This window comes from Passer montanus, unplaced genomic scaffold, assembly GCF_014805655.1.
Source record: "Passer montanus isolate IOZ18808 unplaced genomic scaffold, ASM1480565v1 scaffold4, whole genome shotgun sequence".
Lineage (NCBI taxonomy): Eukaryota > Metazoa > Chordata > Aves > Passeriformes > Passeridae > Passer > Passer montanus.
In genome coordinates, this window is record NW_024368818.1 from 15,823,291 (window position 1) to 15,847,071 (window position 23,781).

Below are 23,781 nucleotides of genomic sequence, written 5' to 3' on the forward strand. Positions count from 1 at the left end.
AATGTATCACCAAACTTTATCTTATGAAAACATATTGTCCTGGTTATTTTATATACCAAACTACTGTGTATGGAATATTAGTCCTCAGTTAATTTTGCCAGTGCAAAAATGGCCTGTTTTCTTATGCTATCCAATGTTTAGTTCCAACACAGCTAATTGATTATCTTTCTTAAGCTAAGGACCAGGAATCTGAGCACAAAGACCAACACAGACAAGGGAAAGAAACAAGTAGGAAAAGTATATGTTATAGGTACAGTGCAAAACACTGCTACAAGAACACTGAAAAGACCTTTCTTCACAGCTCTGCATATTGTTGTGCCCTGAATTTTATACAGCTCTACAGCACTTTGCTTAATTTATTGTAGACTGCAGAACCTGAGATCTAATGTGCAGTTTAAGAGCCACATGGCTCTCTAAACTGGGCTGCATCTCCCTCCTAGCCATCAGCCTAGCAAAATTCCTGAACACTCACAAGATTTGCATGATGCAGTTACCGATTTGCCTCCTTGCAACAGGTGTATGTTCATCTGCTTTTCAGCTTCCTTCCTTGTGTATCATCATCCTATTACTATTTTTAAATAATCTTTGCAAAATAAAAACTCCACCAGAGTTCTGGAAATTGCTTCTTCCCTTCAGAAATTTTATAAAATAAATTAGACTACAGTAGCACTATCTTGGATGGGCGGAGATAAGAGCCTGCCAGCAGTTTCTTTTCAAATCCACTTTTGCAGGGACTTGCAATTCATCTACAACAATTTGAAGTGTGGAAAAAGAGAGGATGTGAAATCTCAGACCTGGAGGAAGAGCCTAAAAAAGGGATAAATAATAGTATTTCAAGGTATATGTGAAATAAATAGTGTGGAAAGAGGGATTCCCAGAAAAAAAAAAAGGAGATACTTTGATGTTCACTAACATCATTCCATTTTCACTTATATCCTCCCCATCTTTGCCTAACTATGCCTTTATGTTGGTCCTTGAATCAATCGTATTTACACAGTTCATTTCATTTCAGTGCTGTTTACACACAATAACTATTAATTCTCAATATTCCTCTGAGGCAGGTATTACCAACTTGATTTTCTAGAAAGAGAAGCAAGACACAATTTTCCTCAGGCTACAACAGGAATTCTATGTGAGAGCCAGGAATAGAAATAAGGAGTTTCCATTCCCTGTCCTAAGTCAAGGTCACAGAACCACCTCTGGCACAAGTGATTTTCTCAGTGTTTTATGGAGGAGACTATCCTGTTATGGAACAATGTTTTACACAGACTGGAATTTCCCTGGGATGTGTACAAAGTTCAAGTCATCTCACTGCCAGCTGACATACTTCTGATTAATAAAGTAAAGGCCAGGACTAACATAGTCTAACAATATACAGTTCACAGGGCATGGTTATAAGGCTTAGAAGGTGGTAGGCAAGAGCGCATTACTCATTTTTAAATCTATGAAGCCTTTTAATTCTCTAAATTTAAACTCCTCTCTTATTTGGAGCACCTATGCCTGGTAAAGGTTAAGTGGTTAAGTAGCTAAGACAGGAAGTATTGGAGGGTGAGCACCACGCTGTGCTGAACACAGGATCTCTGAGCTCAGCTCAAGTTTCTCACACTTTTGGGCTCAGATCTCTAACCCAGCACACTTTGGGTATATTTCAAGTGGACTGTCTCATGTGTGGTGGTTGCAGGTCCAGATGAGCCCAGCCTGACAGAGCTGTTATGATTAGATTAAATCTGACCTACTGGTTACATTTTTCAAGATCAGCGTGGTGGAATCACGATTGAGACCTTATCCTACATCAGCTACACTAAATGCATCAGTTTCTCAGCATGACCCTTGCTTCTCAGGCCAAATGGTTGGGAGAGGCCCACATCCATGTTGCTACTAAAGTAGCATCTTTAATAAATGAACACAAGATGTGTTTCACGCTCTCAAATATCACCAAAAGGCAAAAGGCAGGGGTGGGAGGTGTTGGAAGATAGAGGAAAGAGGTTTGCCTGTAGGCTGCAAGTAATCTTCCCTGATGCAGTCTCATCCATACTCCCTCTTGGAAGAAGCTCCTGGAGAGAACAATCCTTCAAGCCACATCTACAAATTGTCTTGAAAGAGCTTGAGATCATCACAAAATTCAGCCCAGGGAAATATCTAACAAGTTTTCAATATGGAAAGTCAGGAATTAAGTACTTGAGTACTTTAGTACATTTAGTACATTAGTCCTCCTTTACTTAGAAATATAGGTATATTTTTATTATTTGCAGCTGGTCCAAGGCCTGAAGCTACAAGCCCCTTTTCATAGGGGATGAGCTGACATCCTACAAGTAAGTTATGTGTCTACATTCCTTCTCAGGCAACAATGTGTTGGCACAGGCTCTTTACCATATCAGACACATCTACAGAGCCTCCAGGTGATTCACTGTGTGGACTTTGGTGCTGACAGCACCTTATGACTTTCTGAACATTCATATTTAGTATACTTCATCTTAATTACACTGAACAGCTGTCAGCATCCCCTAAAGGAAATCTCCCCAAAACAATCTGTCAGGATTCTCAGAATCAAGGTTTCTGTAATGTCAGTTTAAGGAAAAAATGAAAAACTGTCCTGTTTACTGAGAGCCAGTCTCCCAGAAAACCTGCTTTTCTGCCTTGGGGGGGATCGCTTGAGTAGCTAACGGGTGCAATTCCTCACTGAATTTGGATGAAGACTTTTACTTCCCTTTTACTTCTCAGAACACTCAAGAGCCAAGTGACTCAAAAGAATAGCTCAAACTGCCTTAATACTTCATCAGATCATTCTGTGCCATCTCTCCTGGGATTACAGATCATTAACTTCTACAGGGAGCCAGAGGAATACCCATCAGTAATCTTTCTTCTCATTGAGGTTTCCATTACATTCAGCACAAACCCCAGCTAGGCTTTCTTAAAAAATTCTGTCCTTCATGTTTATTAATACTATAGCAAATGCTTAAAGCTGAAGGAAGCACAATCAGAAAAGTGAAAGCAATAAATATATATATTTTAATAATGAGAATATTTCTGACAGCTACACTGGAAACATAAAAGCTACTTTTCAAAGATCAGGAGAACTGTTCAGTGACAGTTTTCAGTTCTATTGCTATTATCACTTAAATATATTTATATAACACTTCTTCATCACCATTCTCTTCTATGACATCTCTTACAGCTAAGATGAATGTCTATATATATCCCTCTCTTAGTCAATAATTAGTTTGCAAAATCAAGCAGCTCATGTAGCTGAGCACCAAGTCATTTATATTTGAAAGTACCTCATTTTATGTAATTATTATGTATAATTTGAAGCAAAAATACATTAAAAATTTAAGTATCTGAGAAAGCTCTGAACTTCTTCCATGTGTTCAGTAACCCTTAGCTATGTTCCTCCTGCCCTACTTTTTCCATAGGTAAATTTTACTGCAGTACTTAAGAACCACAACAATCAGCTCCTCTTTATTGCTGGCTGAAAAAAGAAACCCTTTTCCCACTATAGCTTTATGGTCAAAGGTACAGTCCAGAGGGCATTCATGGTGTCCTTTAGCTCCAGGTGAATTATAAGCAATTTGGAGTGGTGAATATCAGACTCCATTGCTGCGCTACCAGAGAATGTTCTTGTGATGACAGAAGCATGACAAGATGGGGCTGGAACTAGGTGATACTTTAAGGGCCCCTCCTGCAGGAACCATCCTATGATTCTATGACAGCAAGCACTGTGAGCCATTCAGCCCAGTGTCCAGCTGCTGGTGACAACTAAAAGATATTCTGGCAAAATATGGGGGGAAAAAGCCATTGATTGAAAATGATGTAGGGATTGGGGATCTCACCTTCAACAGAACTTTCTTTCACCACATAAAACTTTTAAAAACCAAAACAAGACACCTTAATTTTAAAAAGCCACTTTTAGCATTGTTTTCTTAATTTAAACTGCTTCAGGGTATCTCCCGCCAGCCATCCATTTCTGTCCCTGCGCACAGGGAGCTTGTGGGCATGACACAAAGTGGCAGAAAGTGAAACAGTACCCTCATATACACACAAACATTTTTAACACCTGATCTTGATGCTTTTCAGCATTTCCCTTCCAGATGTTGGCCAGTGCCAGTGGGTGACAGCGGGCAAATGAACTCACTCCAATAAGAGAAAATGGTAACACTTGTTTGCATTCCCTGTCCAGTGATCGAGTAACTCCTGTGTGATTGAGGGCATGAGCCCAAAATTTCAGAAGATTCATGATACAACTTGTTTACCAATTACAGTCTAGCCAGACCTCATCAGCTCCTCTCCTCAGGACTCTTCAGACCACTGTCTTTTCATCCTACCTCCAAGTTGCTGTCTCTGCATCATCTTGCCTCATGTCTTTTTTTCCACCTGCCCCACCTGAACCTTCCTGCTGCTGCCTCCTACTTTTCCTTAGGCTTCTTCCTGTGTTTCCTGTAATATTGATTTCTACAGCACCCACACTGAGTTCAAGATAAGAAACTCAGGATCATGTACAAAGTCACTGTCTTCTCTGATACCAGAGTTCCTCTCAGTGCTCCTCAGTGGTGGAGAACAAAAAGTTCTGAAGAGTAGGATCCACTTTATTCATTTTTTAATACCGGGAGGAGTTCTCAACAGGGTCCCACAGCCTCATAAACTGCTACTTCTACTCAGAAGATCTCAGACTGGTGGCCTTTGAGTAAAATGTGTAGTTGTTCTTTTCCCACAGTCATTGATGATGGGTGGGAGCTGCTGGAGAGCTTTCACTTCTTTTCCAGCCAGAAATGGTAAAATGCAAGAGGTTACTGAATACCTGACAGAAATAAAAAGATACAGCTAGGTAAATTTGCCTGGGCTTACACCCCACGTCCAGCTTGCATACATGTAATACCAGGGAAGAAACTCTCCCTGCCTTGAGCGTTGTGCACTAATGCACAAATCCTCTGTGACTCAAGTGATCATCCTCAGAGCCTCTTGCCAATGGCAATGCTGCATCTCTTCTGCAGCTCCTTCTATTGCTGAGCACTTTTATTTAAACACCACAGTAGCCTAACAAGAATTATATGTGGAAGTAGGTTTCTCAGTGCTGCTGTCAATGTTATGCATAGCAAGTGGCAGCAATGTTCCAGCTGACTTACTCTGCTGATTGTCCATGAATAGGCAGCAAACTCTTCCAGAGGGTTCTGGAACCCTATACAATATACCAGTCTCTACAGATGGATCACAGAAGTCACCATGACCATGGATATATTGTATTTTTACACCTCTCCAGTCCTGGCCCCCAAAAAATCAGAAATTAAATATGTCAGTGGAGTCAGAGGTTAGGTACACATCAGCAAGCAGCATGAATGGATCCAGAGAATTAAGACCTGAGAAGAAGGGCTCAGTCACAGCATCACACCTCTGTTTTGGGTTTTCCTTTCAAATAGTGTTAATCTGCTTTTATAAGCTGAATACATGTAAGATTTTGCAGAATACTTGGTATGTTTCTGCTTAGTTTCATCAAAAAGGCAACCTGTTTCCACACCCCAAGCCTATACTGTAAGGCAAAAAATCAGGGTACATGGGCAGGGCTGGGAGATTACTGTCAAAAAATCCTTTGGAATTTGAGTGAGTGCTCTATCTAGTCGCATCCATTGCACTTCAGTTGTGTGGGTATATCAAGAAGCTAAAGCATGCAAGGCCTTAAGAAGGTCTGCTATGTATCACATTTAGTTGGAGAAGTACTTAACTGTCATCTCAAACTGCTGGTCCTTACAGTAGCCAGGTCTAAATTATGACAACATAGAGAATATTCTCAATTAAGAACTAAGCGGCACACCAGAGTTCCTTAAAAAGACTAATAATGTCAGTACAGAAAACTACTAGTTTTCTAACAGTTTTATAATTATAAAAATAATAAATAGGAATGTCAAGATATTCAGTAATACTACTTAATATTTGTCTTAATAATAAAATCTTCTGCATTCCAATAATTTTTTCAAAACACTGAAGTTCTGGCAGGTGAAGAAACAAGTGGGTTTACTTGCATCCTCACCTTGGATAGTGGAATATGTCACTATTTGGCTGTTTCAGCTAAAATTGAGAAATAGTAGGAAAAAACCCTACCAAAACTAGTTGTTTTGCTGGAGGACTGGTTGTAATAAATGTGCTAGGAGGAAGGAAAGGAGACAGGGAAGAGAGGTAAGTATATCTTATCCCTTTAAAAAGAAATTAAATTATGCTAGGACAGATATAAAAATAAACCTAAATCAAAAAGAAAGTAGGATTAATCAAAATAGCTGGTCAAGGTCAACAAACAGAAAAGTCAATGCAATCTCCTCAATATCTATTTCCAATATATAGTAAAAGAGGAAAGGCAGAATAACACTTCCATCTGAGAGTTAGAACTGTGACTGAAATATAATTTAAGAAACATGTCAGTCAACCTGAAATCCTTTCCCAGCACTCTTAATAAGAGCAAAATGAACAGGATATTGAGAGGCAGGAGATAACTCTTCTGCAATACTGAACAAACAATTCAGCAAAGTGAGTAAGCATATATTGAATTTTAGCATGCATTTAAGTCTCAGCATCTTCAGTGACAATCTGATATCTGCCTGTGCACTCCTCTCGATGGAGATCCATGAACATGGGCCTGTCTTACACACAAGCCTTCCTTCAATGTGTGGGCATGAACCAGTAGCTGTGGAGCTTCTCGTGGTCTCAGGGGAGAGGCAGTCATGTGCCAACCCTGCAGGATTGCAAACAAAACAGTTTTGCACAGCACCTCCTGGCACCTGCGGGCTGTGTTTTACAAGCTCCTTATCCTAGTAGGGAACATGGGTACTTCCCTACTAGAAACTGAACAAGTCTTCAAATGTGTTAAAGTGCAATTGTAGCAATTCAGGTAGACATTGACCTGTCTTTCAAATTAAACTCCTCTGAATTCTTTGCAGTTCCAAAGTCAAGGATCACAAAATTGGACATCACTGAAAGGAAAGGTCCAGGACAACTATCAAAATCCAGGAAATCAAGCTGGCAAGCAAAGCTTCCTACAAGTACAGTGAGAGCTCCTCCTTCTTTGCAACATGGAGTGTGGTAAGACGTGCACCCTTTTCCTGCCCCACCACACCAACTCTCTGGCATCACCTGCTAGGAATGAGAAGACAGTAAAACTCTTGCATAGGAAACAGATAAAATGGGTGTGATGGTTCTGAGGTGGTGCATTTCTCTCACTCACTTTTTTTGACCATAGGAAAAAGAAGACTGTATGTAACACAGAATTAAAAACTACAAATTAAAAGCATAATCAATACTGTAACTTGCCCTGTCCTTTTGAAAGGAGTCAGTTTTTTAGCACTAGGAAATATTTGCCTGTACTTTGAATTCCTCTGTTGTCTATTCCACTACCTAGATATTATATTCTAAGGACCTATTTTCTCCTCTGTCACCCAGAATATAAAGTGTCATTTCAGGATATTACACTCTTTCCTGAGTTTAAGAACCACGTGATTCTAGAAGTCATAATATTATGAGCATGCTTAGATCCATGACTTCATGCCATATGACTAAAACATCTCCTAAAAAGAAACAGTCTTACTTCTTATTCACACTTCTTTGGCTGTTAACAATGGATCTGCACCCATAAATCTAGAAATATAAGTGTCCAGAGCAAAAAGTCATGAATTCATATAAGGGCTGCACAACAAACAAAAATGAGAAAAAGGTATTTGAAGTGAGGTGATTTTTGTACATTTACCAGTGTAACTCGTGCATGCTTGATGGTGGTATCAAAGGGTACTAATTGAACATGTGTTGAACCAGCCCAAGATAAATAAGTTCACTTGTGCTCCTTCTCATCTCCCTGAAAATGATCACTATCCCACACATCCACATTTCATTTGAGAAGTAGTTCATACACCACCACAAGAAGATAAAACATTGACTGTGACTAATGTAATGAGCCTGAAGCACTAAAGAAAGATGAGGGGGAAAAAAGTTTGGAATTTATGATTTTTGTTCTCTTGCTTCCTCCTAACAGGATCTGAAAATCTTGAAAGAACTTAAGTGCATCAAAGAATATCCTTTGAAAATCATGCTTACAGGCAGGAATACAAATTGGATACTAGTCCCTAGGCCACTGGCCTACCTTTGTAGAAGGGTGGCTTGTATTTAATTTCCCCTGACTAATGATTCACCTTTATGAGTTAGAACTTTACATTTGAAAACAAGAGAACTTAAGGTTTGAAAGTTAAAGTAAAAAAAATCTTATAAAAAAATGCAAATTAAAAAACCTTCTGATCTGACAAACTCTTAACACTATTTATATCACTAGTGGCATCATGACACAGCAATTAAATTATAACCCTTTCACTAATAGAACATATTTTTGCTTATTTAAAACAGAAGTGAAGAAACAAGAAACTTTAGTTCAAGAAAGCCTCAAGTAACCAGACATACAGGCAGGCCATAGTTAGAAGAAAAGCAGAAGGTACAGAAATAATTTGTGTTTTACTATAACCAAGTTTGAGTTAGAGTATTACACGAAGCAATACATGAGCTGTTATTAACTTCTAGCTGATATGTGTTTAGGCAGCATTGGGTCACCTATAACCTAGTCCATAAAGTCTTTTAATTTTATTTAGGCTACTCTGTCACACAGGATACACAGTATACACAAAGTATACTGTGTTCCCTAGTTTGTGGACTGCAGAACTAAAATTTTATTTTTGCAGCTTAGCTATTTTTGAGGATTAGCAAAGTTCAAGTATGAAGTTAATAATTTTAAGTAATTACTGACACTTTTTTATATATATATAACTGCTCATTTCCTACTCTATTTAGACATAGAGGAACAGTTTTAATATCATCCAGTATTTAAGGAGAGCAAGGAAAATGAATGGGACAAAATATGTAACCCCCCTGTAAAATCATCATGATTGACCCAGTGATCCAAGAACCAAACTTTTCCCCCAAAGACAATAAGTTTTAAAAACATGTCATCAGTTCTGAACTATTTCAGTAAAATAACAAACATTGGTTATACTCAAACGTCAAGCCAGGATGTACGTGGGGTAAAATATAGTCCAATCCAACACCATTATTAAAAAAATTGGGATGGGGTTGCATTACACAGCCAGGAAAAAACTTCTCTGGCTAACTGCGCCACCTTATGATTCAAATTTAAATGGAAAATTAAATGATTGTCCAGTCCCTAGAAGAAAACACTTACTTAAAGATATTCCTCTAGACATAAAAATGGGATCAGCAGCTTAGTTTATTCTTTCTTACAGAGAAGTGCAGGGTTTTATACTTCAGTATTGCTCTTCTGGTTAAAAACCATGTCAGCAATATAAATGGAAAAAAATACATTCAGTCTTGCCGGATTGTGTTTTTGTAATAACAGTATACACATCCAAATCAATAAAGCCAGGCAAATAGCAGAGTAGTGGTTTAGCAATCTTAGCACTGTTAGCTAAGTACACAATCAACTCTAAAACAAATGCTTCATAATCCACAATTCTCCCGTGTAAATCTCTACTTGTATAACCCTGGGAAATAAGAAAGCTTTTCTTGTGATTTTTTTTTCTCTAACATTTAAAGCATGCCGGCTGTAAGACCTAATTTATAGCCAACGGATCGCAATTTGCACTGAAATCTCTAGCCAGACACGAAATTAAACAACACAGATATTCAAAGGAGTTACAGCATGCATTTAAATACATTAACCACATCCTACCTTGCATCCAAACATCAACGATAAAGTGTTGTTGGTGCATGCAACTTTGCAGTGGCAAATCATTGGTGTAAAGCAGTCAGGATTTTTAACAATAGGGCACATTCCTTTAGTGCTGCAGTAGTGGCAGCCTACTGAAGGCTGAAAACAAGTAGCTAACACAGCACATGGAGTGGCAACATATGCTGCTCAACAGCTAGCTTTCCTCTTGCTGGTCAGAAGCAGCCTGCTTGAATCTCTACCTGGGTCCCATTCAGCCATCCCCTTCTTTGTTGGTGAATCAACGATGCAACGATCACGGATCTCAGGATTTCCCTTCCTCTGGGAAATTAGTTTTTACATCGGGGGAAAAAAAAATTTAAAAAAGGAAAAAAGAGAGAGAAATGGAAATGAGGGGGACTAGCAGGTGTGGCAGTATTAGCATGTAAAAGGATGTAAACGCCTACTCATAACAATCACATAAGATTGTCATGCTAGCTGAAGTGGGCTGAAATTATTCCATCGGAAGAAAAATACTGCAGCTCCTGATTTGGTAAAAAGCCAGTGAGTTGCTGCAATACATAGTCATAGTGTGGAGAGAAGAGGAAAAAAAAATGACTTATCTAAGAAGCCAGGATCCTCAGCCTTTATCAATATGCATTCCAGTAAGGATTCCCTTCCCAGCGCCTCCCCGTGAAAAAGAATCAAATCAGTCGCAACTCCAGAGAAGCGATGACCTTTGCTTTCCCCAAATAGATGAATCTCAGCAGGAAACAAACTGTACTCAGAGCTGAAAATCACAGATGCTGGGAGTTTGTAATAAGAGAAATACAAGCAACATTTATCCAATCCTGGCTTGCCACATGGGAGCTTTCTCCAGGCACAAATTTACAAATAGACAGGTTGAAGGATTGCAGGAGACACTGAATAAAGATATGAAGTTACACGGAAAATGCACCAGCATGAAGCTAAAAAGTCAAGCCTCTTTAAACTCTGCTTCGGAGGCAATGTAACAACTGTCTCCAGCTAGTACTGCTATCCTGCAACCTGCAAACATCTTGCCGTAAACCAGAAAAGCAATAATTAAAGAAGAAGTTTGGGAACATAATACTTGTTTGGATTCTGTTACAGCTGTCGCTGCTCCTTCAGTTAAAGCAACACCAGCTGAAAACGCATAATAAAGCACTTGGATGAACAAATCACTAGCTGTGCTTTTTAAGAGGATTATTTATATCAAAAGTTGGATTAATGTATCCTCCAGGTTTAGGTTTGGTCATGGCAGACACAAATGCAAAATGAAAAGGCCATGATATGGAAAGTAAAGTGATGTCCTTAATGATTTCACAGCTGATAACAAAGTAAACCAAGCAGTTATTCCACAGTGCCCTGACCCTGCTTTTCTGTGACTCACTAAGCTCTGCCCATCAAATTAGAAACTCTTTCTAAAGAAATGAGAGCAGCTTGTCTCCCTGGCAATCGCAAGTGAGTTCTTAAGTCACAACTGAAACAGTTTTCTGTAACAAACCCGAAGTAGAAATTTGTTACACAACAGAACAGAATAAATGGCAAATGGAGGTCCCAGTGTGAAGCCAGATCAAGCAGTACAAGAGGATGAATAGCACAGGATTTTTTTTAAAAAACTGCCTGAGATTGCAGACCCTAACTTAGGCAACCTGTTCTACTGAGATTTTGTGTTTATGTAAGTATAAATACATGCATGTGTGTGTTGTGTGTATGCATATATCCACACTTTAAGTAGAATTTCTTCAGGATAATTTACCCTTGCTTTGCAAAGTTCAAAGCCATAAAACAACCGATTTCTTCATCTTTGCTCCTGCTCTTGCACCATACAATAACTTTATTTTTATCCAATTATAGTGTATAGTTAAATTCCAGCTTGGAATAATGTTTTCCAATTATTGTTTCTCACTCTCTATTTTTGAACTTAGCACTTGCAAGAGCCCAACCTCAATAGAATTACAGCAGTCTCTAGATGGAAGTGGCAGATAGAGCTGCTCCACAGCCAGAGTTACAACCCAGTTCCATGTCTGAAGATTTCTTTTTTGCAAATAACAAGCTCTTACAAACCATTGTCCTCAATTCACTCAGCTCACACTTTTCTCCCGACCAGCCTGGACGTGAGCCCGTGTGCCATGGGAGTTCACTGCATGGATGCCCTTCAGTCAGCTGCTCAATAACCTGAGTTTGTGTGACCCATGAGCCCTAAGTGACATCGCAGCAGCACTTGTCTGGAACAGTGACTGAGCCTGTTTAGAAAAGTACTGTGGTGACAAACAGCAGCTGTAACATTGCTGAATCTTTGATCTGTTTATTCCTAGCTTGCCTGTCTTGTTATTAAGCTATATATTATACAGATTTTTCTTTCAAGCACTGTCTCTCGCATAACCAGCACTGGTGTAAATATAGAAAAGAGTAGTTTCCATGACAATACATTCCATAGTTACAGCCAGCAGCCACTATCATTAAAACATGAATCACAGTGCTACCTTAAGGTGTGAGCACACTACATCACTGGCCTTAGAAGCATTAATTTGGGATGGGGGTGGCATGGCAATATTTTTAGGAGACACTACTATAAAATGCTTGAAATCTGTGCTATTAAACTATTTTGGCCCTTCTAATAGCCACCCATCTTAGTGATTTCAGTGATCAGTAATTCCCAATCTGTACCAATCATTAGCATTTTGAAGAGAGGGATGCATCACATCAGTACTTTTCAATGTTTTAAACACGATGTCCTGATTGAAAACAGAACTCAAGCACACAAATGTGATTTCTGATTAATATGCATATGGCCTAATAAAGTCACCTGCATTTAGTTCCAAATTCCAATTTCAAAGAAGGGAAAGACAATCAGCCAGTTAGCCTCTTGGACCATTTGGATCTTACTGCATTCAGCTGGCTCATGTTTTCAAAAGGGAGGACATATCCGTTCATTAAAATTCCCATTTCTTCCCCAGCCCCTGCCACTATTGCAGATTTTCAACCAGAACAGGTTTCACCTGTGATTTCATTTCCGTGTTAAGATGCACCATACAGCAAGCACCCAAGTATTTTTCAAGGCACGAAATTCATCCCTTCACACTTGAGCTAATCGTTGCTTTCAAATGAAAAACAGTTACCTGACACACAGTCATTTGGGAAAATCTCAGAAAAGGAAGATTTATTCCAGTGACAGATTTGAATAATAAGTCATGTTGCAATTGGCCAAGACATTTATTTCCATTAAGTGAAAATCACATACAGAAAAATGCCATAAGAAAACATTTGCTCAGAGATCCTTCTCTATCTTTTCTTTTTTTACAACAGCACACATACACACAAGTATAGTGCCACTTGCCAGGCATTTAAATCACAGTCATACTGCAGGAGCAAGGATTCTTGGAAAATCTATGTCCACATTTTTGTGCTAAGGAATATGCAGAAGAACACAAATTGTGGGTGTTACTCTATAAAAAGTCTACGGATCAGTGTTTTTGAGCCCTCCAGCCTTATTTGGGCTTTAGCGCATTGATCCAGCCACTTGCTCACAGCCAGTCTGATAAGACCTCTCCTGCTCTACCAGCCCCTCTGGAAGCTGCCAACATTTCAGCGCTAGGTTTTCCAAAGATGTCTGTCTGCCTTTCATAGTGCGCCATTTTGTGGAAATGGATGAGTTAACTTGCAACTGAGTTGCATTTCAGGAAGTATTATGATCATGTTGGCATGGTATTTCCTTGATTAATGTGTATATATCTTCTCCTGTACTGGAGCTATTTCAAATAGTAATGCTTAGCTTTGGACCTGACATATCATATGAAAAACAAGATCAATATAAGCAAAAAAAAAAAAAAAAAAAAAAAAAAAAAAAACCCCAAACAAAAAAAAAAAAAAAAAAAAAAAAAAAAAAAAAAAAAAAAACAAACCCCAAACAAAAAAAAAAAAAAAACCAAACACCCAAAAAACAAAAAATCCAACCTGGAGAGTCACATACAATTTTTAGGTATCCACCTAAATATCTCCTTGACTATCTCAGGATGCTTAATTTTAGAATTTCTGAATTCTCTGCTGTTTCTGTTGAGAAGATTGCTTAAGTTTGGTTACTGTGGTATAGACTTATGCATTTCCTCTTCCCTGATTTCCCTACTCAACTTTTTGTTCCATTGCTATATCATTAAAAATTCCATTAACCCTTACAACAACCATTAGATATAAGAAAATCATGATGATCTTTAAACCCTTGGCAGGGGTATGTTTATTAACTTGCTTCTAATCTTACGTTAGAATTCAAAACCATCTTCTTTGCTGCTCTCTGAAGTCCCTGAATACTAATCAAGCCTCTTAAAAACAAAACCTGTCTCTGACAGTGATTAAAGAGAAGTTGTCTTCTCAAAGAATCAGATAAAAGAAAAAGCAAAAAGGCTTGTTGCACCACAGGCAGCACATACAAAGGGAACCAGAAAACGTAAATATAAAACTTGAAAGGTCCCCCATCAAAATAGAAATGATTGCACACAACTGTCTCACATGTTTCTTAAGAACAAAACAGTCTCACACCTCAGTCTAAACCAAAGTCTTTACAGCTTTGGTAAGACTCTGTCTTTGGAGAGGCTCCACTTTAGGGTGTTTCAAAGACCTCAGCTACATCTACACTTTCTGTGAGCTGGTTATCTTGGGGTATACAATGGGACATCCACTTCATTTTGCCGATTTTTGTCTATTGGTTAGTATCAGAAGCCTTGGCTTAGTTTGCCTGAAAATTCATATCCCTCTGGAACAGTAATCATAGAATGGTTTGGGTTGGAAGCAACTTTTAAAGTCGTTCAACTCTTCTTCAACAAGCAGGGATGTTTTCAACTTGGTCAAGTTGCTCAAAGCCCTGTCCAACCTGTCCCAGGATGTTTCCAAGGATGGGACATTCACCTCTCTGGGCAACCTGCACCTGTGTTTCATTACCCTCATTGGAAAACAAAAATTCCTTATATCTAGTCTAAATATAGCTTCATTTAGTTTCAAACCATTACCCCTTGTTCTATCATCACAGAACCTGAAAAGATTTCTGTTCCCATATTTCATACAGGCCTCTTTAAGTACTGAAAAGCAGCAGCACAGAGCTTCTCTTCTCCAGACTGAACAATCCAAACTCTCAGCCTTTCCTCACAGGAGACATCCCAACCCTCTGATCACTTTTGCACCCACTCCAGTGGCTGCATACCTTTCCTTCACTGGGAATCCCAGAGCTGGATGCAGCACTCCAGGGAGAGTCTCACCACAGAGGAGTAGCTGGGGAGAATCACCTACCTCAACCTGCTGGTCACACTTCCCTCGCTCCAGCCCAGGGTATGGTCCCACCTCTTGGGCTGTGAGCACATATCACTGAAGTCTGCCCAGGAAAGACCCCACAGTCACCAGATACCAGCTCAAGAGCTGATGATTTGTGATCTTCCTACACCTCATGCAAAACTGTGTTTGAACTGGTTCCAAGGGGTAATACAAGATTTAACTTTCACATGCATTTTAGAAACAGGGATAAGGTAACTTTTTGTTTGGTGTGTCCAAAGGCTCAAGGAGCAGATAAGGTCTGGGCTGGTCCTGCCATGAGGAGGAGATTAATAGGGCCACTGAGGTGGAGATGGAACAGAGCTCCAGGGACATCTGTGTAGAGACAGATTTGCCACTTCTGTGAGATGTCATTGGGACTGCCGGGACACACCTATTCCACTGTTATGAGCAGCATCTGCTCCATCTCACACAAGTGACTTGTGACAACTGATTTCACTTTCACAAAGCACTGTACGGAGACAGGGATGAGTTTCCAGTTGGTTCCTGCCAACAGCAGACCCTGCTGGTTCACTTCACCTAGAAATGACAGGGACATGGGGGTAAAGTTCTCCTCAAGCACCTTGCAATCTGAGCATGGAGGCAAGAGAAAGGCAGAGAATAGATTGGATGCTCTGGGAAAAAACTTATGTATCAAGAATTCAGATGTGGTACACAGCTTGGAAAACACATGACTCAATCTCCCCACCTGAAAATGGAATTAATGCCTTCCAATTAAATGCCCATATCTCTAACTATGCCGTCCTATAGTAGTGATTTTTAAGTTAATGGGAATGCTCTTACAGAAAGTACTCATGTTCCTAAGTGTTTACGCATTATAAAGGGCCATACTGCCTGCATAGTTCTACATTTGTGACTAGTGAAAAACTGTCTGAATTATTTATGAAAAAAAATTTGATCTGTTAAATCATTTACAAAGTCACAAACTGCATATAATTTTTTTAAGTAACTTCTCCAGCCAGGTATAAATTTAAAAGAAAAATGAAAGAGGAGAGAAAAAATACTCTCATTAAATATCAGCTTGAAAGAAAAAAAGCAAGCATATTGCTGACAGTCCTCAACAGATACAAACCAGCTCCACTTGTCTGAAGATCCCTATTTATATCTTTTATTAGCATTTTTAAGGTTTTCTGTGACAAATTAAAGAGAAATAAAGGCCTGGTCCTGCTGGCACAGAGTGAAAACATGAACACAGAATATTTAGAAAATGTGCCTTACTTTAATGTCACTCTGTAGGCCTACTGATTCCTTCAAGTTTTTATAGTGTAATACACATGCACCTAAAAGAGCTTGAAATGATTAGTTTAGCAACCACATGGTAGAACTCACCAAGAACTAAGAGCTGCACTATCTATCCAGGCTGCTGGAACAAAAGAGGGGTACACAGACTTTTGTGTTGATACCCTGTTGCTATCACTAAACTGGCCAGCCCTGCTTGTCAATGTGTACTGAAGCAAATGTCAATGTGTACTATTACACCATACACATCTTTGCTTTGTGCATTGAGACAAGGCTTCAGCTTAGCCACAGACGTCTCCTTGTGGTGACCAGCTCTGCACTCAAGTCTTGTGTGCAAGCAGGACTCCATCAGTAAGAAACAGTAGGAATTTTCCATTTGTTTTCCTGCCTCCCCCTGAATCCATTCTACTTCCATTGATGAGAAGTTTTTTCTGGCCTTCCAATTCTATCTTTTTTGTTTGTTCTGAATCTTGGCCGTGATATCTTGATCAGCTTTCTCAAAATGTTGCAATGGAAGGAACAAGGAACTGTTAACGTCTATTCATCCTCTCCATGTCACTCATGACTTTATAAATGAGTTGTGCATCCTCACTAAGTGGTATCCTTTCCATTATGAAAAGTTGCAGCTCAATAGATCTCAGCCATTCTTATAAAAATAGCTTCTATCTATTTGAAGATGATCATTGATTATCCCAACTTGTTCTACTTAATTCTTTCAAACTTCACCATAGCTCATATAAAACCTGTAATGCCCCTGGTGCTTTCCTCTAAAATCTCCCTTTCCCTCTCAAAGTGTGCATCCAAATGGTGACACTGTCTGCAGATTAATTCCTCCCATCTCTTGCTTACAGTATTTCTCTAGATATGGTCCAAGTTTTTCACATTAGCTTTGCAACAGCCTGCAACATCTTTGCAACATCTTGATTTTTCCCTGAGACTCACTCTGGGATTAATTTCTACACCATAACACCTTTTCCTGCTTCCTGGCTAATCAATACACATTTGGTATTCATGTAATTGGATATCCCTTACTACAAGCAACACTTAATATTTATACTTCATGTTATTACTTTCAGGCCATTTATTTATGTTGAGCTTTACCTATGACATTCCTGTGATAATTTCTGGTGTGCTCAGGGTATGGACTTCAATTAAAAAAACACTTAGAAGCAATTCTTCCTGGGATTTAGACTAGCTGGGACACGGAGTGTTGCATTGCCAAAAAGAGCTTCAAAGGGGAAATCCACTTTCAAGAAACATATCACTGGTTTCTGAGGAGATACATGCACTACATAGACCTCACTGCCTTTGGATCACACAGAATTAAAATGTTGGTGATCATTAATGGCCCACATAGATGGGAAGTTGATAGGACTACACGCAGCTGATGGCAAGTAAAGAACCAATTTTGTAAGAGTAACGTGTGAAATACTTTAATGATCTAAATAAAGTTAGGAGACAAAAAAAAAAATCACAAAATTTAAACCAAATTAATAACCCCCCAAAAAACCCCACAAGTAAAAACCCATTACTATTACCTTGACCATTTCCTGGAAGTATTTTGTAAGGCCCTGGATTAATTTTCAAATGTGGTTCCCATAACTGGTTTTTGGTGGAAAACCAGTGACTCTATGACCATCTCTTGTGCTGAGACTTTCAGACTGCTGCCGGCAGCCTCAGAGAGGATCCACCAGAACCCAGCCTTTATTTCTTGTGTCATATGGTACTACTATTTAGAGAGAAATAATAAGCATAAAGGAAAAGTGCTTGATGAAAGCAGAAGTAAAAATAAAACCGATGATACATCAGAATTCATAAGAAGGTCAGGCTATTTGACACTTTGGAGAAGTGAATTTTCCACATTACCAGCGTTTTGAAAGAAAATCTGTTACCCTGATTGTAAAATATCATTCAACTGAGCTATAACTGCAGGCATAAATAAATAAATAAGTGGGCCAGGCCTAAATCTAAGTCCTTTGATTTAAAGTCTTACATTACTTTCTTCTTATAGTGTTCAAGATTTGCTCTGGCTAAGGGTGCAGGCACCCTGGCTAGGAGAAGCAGATACATATTTCATGGTAGAGTTGAACCTAGCCTGTCACCACATGTGCTAGAAGCAGGAGAACACCTTTGGGTTCCTCTGTGAAATTTTACACAGAAATTATCCTTGACATATACAGAAGGAGGTTCTGATTACCAGATGTTTGAACTTTTGAGATTTTTTTGTTGTTGTTTTTTACAATTTTTTTCTACATATAAACGAATCCAACTTGCCAGTTGCCATCAAAAATGAGCATTTTCTCAGCAGTCAGGAAGATTGTCAGTGATTTCCTTCAGATTCTTGTAACAGGAAATTCTGTTCTCATTTCTGGCAAATGCCACTATCCTCACAGCTTTTGGCATTTAATGGTTTTCCAGCCACAAAATTCTCATTCCATGGAAAAAAAAAAAAAAACAAACCCAAAAAAACCCAACCCAAACCCAAGAAAAACTCACAAATAAGAAAGGCAATTGCGGTCATAGCTAAATTCTATACCAAGTTTTCTACCAAAATTGTAGCAAAAACATCTATATGACATCATCTACTTCGGCTCTCTGCTGGCACTTCTATCCTCACCATGCTAAGGACAGACTATGGATCTTGCCTCCAGTGGACACACAGGATCCCCTGAGGTGTATTTAGGGGAACAGAAGCTACAGATCCCTCTATTAAATATATCTATTAAATATATCCACCCCACATCTGGTGGACACCACTGTCAGCAAGGAAAAATCATCAATGCCCACCACTGCCTTTTTGAAGGGAGAGCTGCCCTTGATTCCAACCTAAACAGAGGTACCACTTGGCTTAAGAAAAATATTTCTGAAAGACTTTTTCTTCTCTCAACAGTTCCTGTGTGTCTTTCTCTGTAACCTGACCAGCTTTTCACAGCAGGAAAAAACAAGGTTACCCAGAGAAAGCTGGAAGGAGCGTGTTGCTTTTGTGTGTGGCAGACAGCAGCTTCTCTCTGCCTCCACGGGCTGATATGCATTGCCATAGCCTTAAATACAAGCTGTAAAGCCATGTGGCTCACAAAAAAAATCAGATGGAGGAGAAGCAAGTTTAATTCTGAGTTGCCTGAGAATCCTATCAATTCTCTCATTCATGGGAGCTTCTGGACCAGGCATTCTCAGTCACCAAGCTCCCTTGGTGCTTGCAGCTCTGGCTTGACCCTCTTTGCTGGGGCAGGTCCAGAGAGAAGCACAGGGCTAGTGACAACAATCCTTCCCAGTCAGCACTGACTATTGTCCCTTTACAGCACCTTTCTCATTCTAGAACGCCTTTTAAAGCCAGGGCAGGGACTTTTCACCCTGACAGCACTGCCCAAATGCTCTTTGTCCCTGGGGCTAGAGGGTACAAGCAGGATCTGCCACTGCTGGCCAAAGGGAACAGTACTCCAAATGGAAGGCATTAAGGAAAAGCACACCTCCAACTCTGTGTTGATTTGGAATGTCTCCTACTTCCAATGCTCTACCACTCAGGGGAAGGAGAAAGGAAAGACCTTCCTAAAATGATGTTATACAAAGGAAATTTGTCCTCCAAACAGTCTATGGGAATAATAAGGTGAAATAAAGACAAACTTAAAGAGAGTTATTGGAGGGCCCAGTGCACAGTCCTCTACAGATGACATTTTTAATGCCTCAGAGATGAGGAACTTTGTGGAAAATCAATGCATTTCTGAGGGAAAGGAGCCAACAGAACTTAAACCGTTCCCAGAGACTGCAGGCCTACAAGAGCCTGCAGAGCCCTCCTAAGCCAGCCCCCAGCTCTGGGTGGTGACTGAAGACCATCTCCTTATCCTGCACAGGTTGAAGGGGCTGCTGCCAGGCACAGCATGGCTCCAAGGCCATGGTGCTGCAGGCACATTCAGAAGCACCTCCATGGAGGCGATGCTAACACAAAGGAACAGGCACAAGTTCAGCTTTGGTTGTGGAACAGGAACCTCCCTGTCCTCTTTATAACTAAATGCACACCAGTAAGCCAGGAAAGGAATGCAAGAGAGCTCAGGCGCAGAGCTGTTTGACTCTTGCCTGGCTGAGAGCTGTTGTGAGTCAGCCAGACAGACGGACGGAGAGGACCATAATTCTCAGGATGGCAGCATCCTTGGTGCTGCCCCATCCAGGTGTGGGAATGAGCAGCTTTAGGGCAGTGGTCTCTTACCTGGGGAGAGCTGCCCTCCTGCTTCTGCTCAGTCTGCAGTGCAGCTGACTTGTCTGGAGCAAGCTTCCAGGAAAAACAAAAAAAGCAGGCTGGGCAAAGTCTGTTCACAGGCTGTGCTGCAGCAGGAGCATCCATCTTAGATCCAGTGGAGGAGGAGAGCTTGGACAAGCTCTTTTTAAAGCAACAGTGCTCCCACTGAGCCTGGCAAGAAAGGGGAGTGCTATGCCCCAGCAGTGGTCGTGCTGGATCTCTGCAGAGCACTTTCTGGCATTAGCTAATTGATCTTTGCAAACACCCTTTCAGCAAATAAACATCACCTGTCAAGATTTACAGGTGCAGAAAATAAGCTGAGCTAATGTCATCTGGTGCAGAAGTAGCCCATGATTTTAGGGTGCCTGGACTAAAAGTCTCTTGGCCAGATTTTGCTAGTGCATTTATAGGTTTGTCTGACTCTGACAGCGCAGAACATCTGTATTCTGCTTATAAATAAGAGTGAACATCTGCTTTTAAAAGCCAACCTCAGGGATATTTCAAGTTGGAAATACTATAAAGCAGGAACAACAATTCACCAATCCTTAGGATAATGGTGGCTTTTGACTAAAACTATGTGAGAAGAAAAGTCTAGAGTCAGGTTTAATCAGATTTTGCCTGTCTGCTTCTTTTCATGCATCCACACGGGCTGTGGCTTCCCCATGGATTCTTGGGGACCTGCTGGCAGAGTTTCAGGGTCTGAAAAGGAAAATAAAACTTTCCTTGTCCAGGACCACTTAGTCTGCATGACCTGAAGGACAAATGGGACACCCTGTCTGAATCCATCACCACCCTACAAAAACTGCCATTAGGAAAACAGAACAGTTGTCCTGAGTTTATCCTTCCGTGGCCACTGGCCACTCTATAAAATGGAGAAAATGAGGAAAGCAAGTAGGAAGCAGGGAGACACAGGACATGCCACATGGCTGGGAGCTGATATTAACTGAGTGGTACAAGAGGTTTGTTTGGTTTGCTCTTTATTTTCTTCAGGCCATATTTTTTTCTATGGTAGACCCTTAATAAACATCACACTTTTAGCTTTTAGTGTGCTTGAAAAAAGAGCTATAAAAGGTACCTCAAGCTGCCCCTCTGCTGGGTTTCTGATGCTGTAGCAGTACTCAACCAAGGCCCAGGTTTTTAGTTAGATAGATGCATTCTGGTACCTCGTGGGATTTTCCCTTGTAGGCTGAACAAGTTTGAAATTAAAATTAAAAAACAGGGCAAGTAAGAACACCCACTAGGGCCTACTTGTGATTGTAGTACATAAATAGCTTTAAAATCTCAGGTTTCTCTCATGCAGGGCTCCAAACTGGAGAATTCTCTTTCCTTTACAGCTACAAGACACCAGCTGAAGCTCCTGTTGTCCTTCAAATTGTGCTTCAAGGTACATCCATGTATTCAGGCAGCCTGTTTTTTCCTCCGACCCTTCCAGATGTGTGAGAGCTACAAACTGAGTATTCCCCAAAGGGACAGGCCTGAAGGAATTCAAAGTCCTTCGTTAGGCACTCTGTCAATGCTGCAAGCATCGCTATTTAATTGATGTACTGTTTTTATTATACGTGCCCTAAGGGAGTGTGCTGACCAAAGTGTCTTGTAAATTGAATAAATAAACAAATACATAAGCAAGCATCACTGCCTTGACCAGCTCATAGTGTGACAGGAAAGTCTGTGTGGTTTAATGTGGTTTTACACAACAACCCAGCTGTCTGGAATGGCTTGCTTGATCCTCACTAACCTTGGCAGGCTCTTCCAGCTTCTTCCTCTACCTCAGCAAAGACAGAGGACGCCACTCTTACTTTTCTAAGGTCACTTTGCTGATTAAATATGTCATTTTAAAAGCTTCTTATAATGTGAAAACTGCCAATTTCCTTCCTTCATCTGGAAAATGGGTGAAGAATTTCATCACTTGCTGTTAAAAGGAATGAAGTAGTATGCTTCTCCCATTCTTTCCCTTTACCCTGTTGTTGACCTGCCCCACTTCACAGCTCTGAAAAGTCACAATCTCCTTTCATTCTTATTTGTGTATTGTTTGGACCAAAGTACTTCTCAAATATATATTTTAATAAATCCTTAGAAAATACAGCTGTACCAGTCAGAGTCAGGATTACAGTGCAAATATATATATATATTAAAAAAAAAAAAAAATTATCAGCTGGGGAGATTAACTGGCTTAAGAGAAAGTATAGAAAACAACATAGACATGGGAACCATTACCCAGTAAGGGCTGGCCACACAAAGCCTTGCACTGCTGCTTGAGCAGGTCTAACAGCCTGTCCTCATCACTGGGCTGCCTCAGAAAAAACACTATCAGTGCCCCAGCTGGCTTCTACACACCTACAAGAACTGAATCCACATGCTGACTGCAGTCAGGTCTTCATGCTCATGAATGTTATGCATGTGAGAGATTTTACAGCTGTGAGTCATCAGCTTTGCCTACATTCATGTGCTCCTTTCCACTCTGGAAGGAAACCGCTTTCATTCACGAAAAGAAAAAATATAGGTTTCAAGACAGATCATGATGCAATCACACTCTTTTATAGTGTTCAGCTTCTCGTTATGAAATATGATTCCCCTGAGGCATGACTAGAGAGTGTGGAAAAGTGAGTTAAAATGGAAAACAGGTTGTGCCAGCCACGCCTCTATGACTGCCCAAATCACTTTTTCTGACTGTAGACTTCCCTCATGGAGCTACTTAAAATTTTCAGGACAGTTATCCTAGATTGTCTTCATGCTGAAATGCAGCAAGTATTGTTAGGATGATCTTTATTATAGAGCTTAAAGAGACTAAAGAAATTAAGATGAACTGAACTAGAGATTGAGCATAGCCCACGTGTTCCATAGCTCCATGCTCTTTCCCCCTCAACCATGTTGCAAAGTTTTTTTTGGGGCAGTGTAGATGCCTTAGTCAAGCTTTTATGTGAGTCAAGCAAAAAGAAAACAATGTACCCTATTTCTCCCAAATATGTGAGGCCTCTATTCTCCTTGGACAGATACCGGCCAAATCAAATTGAGATAAAATCAAAATCAGGAAAAATGTCATAGAAGGGTTATTTCTGAGGGGACATTTGCAGAAGTCTTCAATTTGGATACACTCCTAAAATTGTTTCAGAATAGCAAAATCAGGCAGGATGCCTACTTTTCTGCCATGAGAAACTGGAAATGTTTGACCTTAACATATGATTAGCTGGCAAATGACTTTCAAGGAGACTTTCCTAGGATAATCTACTTAGCCTTTAGCACTCATTTATTGCTTCATAGTGGAGATTAGGGTTGATTCTCATGAACAGCATTA

At 40.0% G+C, this 23,781-nt stretch overlaps 1 protein-coding gene across 20 annotated transcripts in view; it reads right to left on the reverse strand.

Moving 5' to 3' along the window:
• DLG2 (discs large MAGUK scaffold protein 2) overlaps positions 1–23,781 on the reverse strand; it is a 982,417-nt gene that overhangs the window by 606,681 nt on the left and 351,955 nt on the right. The window contains exon 1 of one of the 20 annotated variants that reach the window (XM_039718593.1): positions 20,460–20,562. The exons of 15 other annotated variants lie outside the window; for them this stretch is intronic. Coding sequence is in view for 4 of the 5 variants with exons in the window: in XM_039718580.1 (XP_039574514.1) it covers positions 9,704–9,805 (102 nt within the window). In the remaining variant the exon portion in view is untranslated. Of the gene's footprint in view, positions 1–9,703; positions 10,528–17,796; positions 17,821–20,459; positions 20,563–23,781 lie in introns of those variants that run through there. 4 more of the 20 variants (XM_039718594.1, XM_039718580.1, XM_039718589.1 and 1 more) reach the window with 4 other exon arrangements.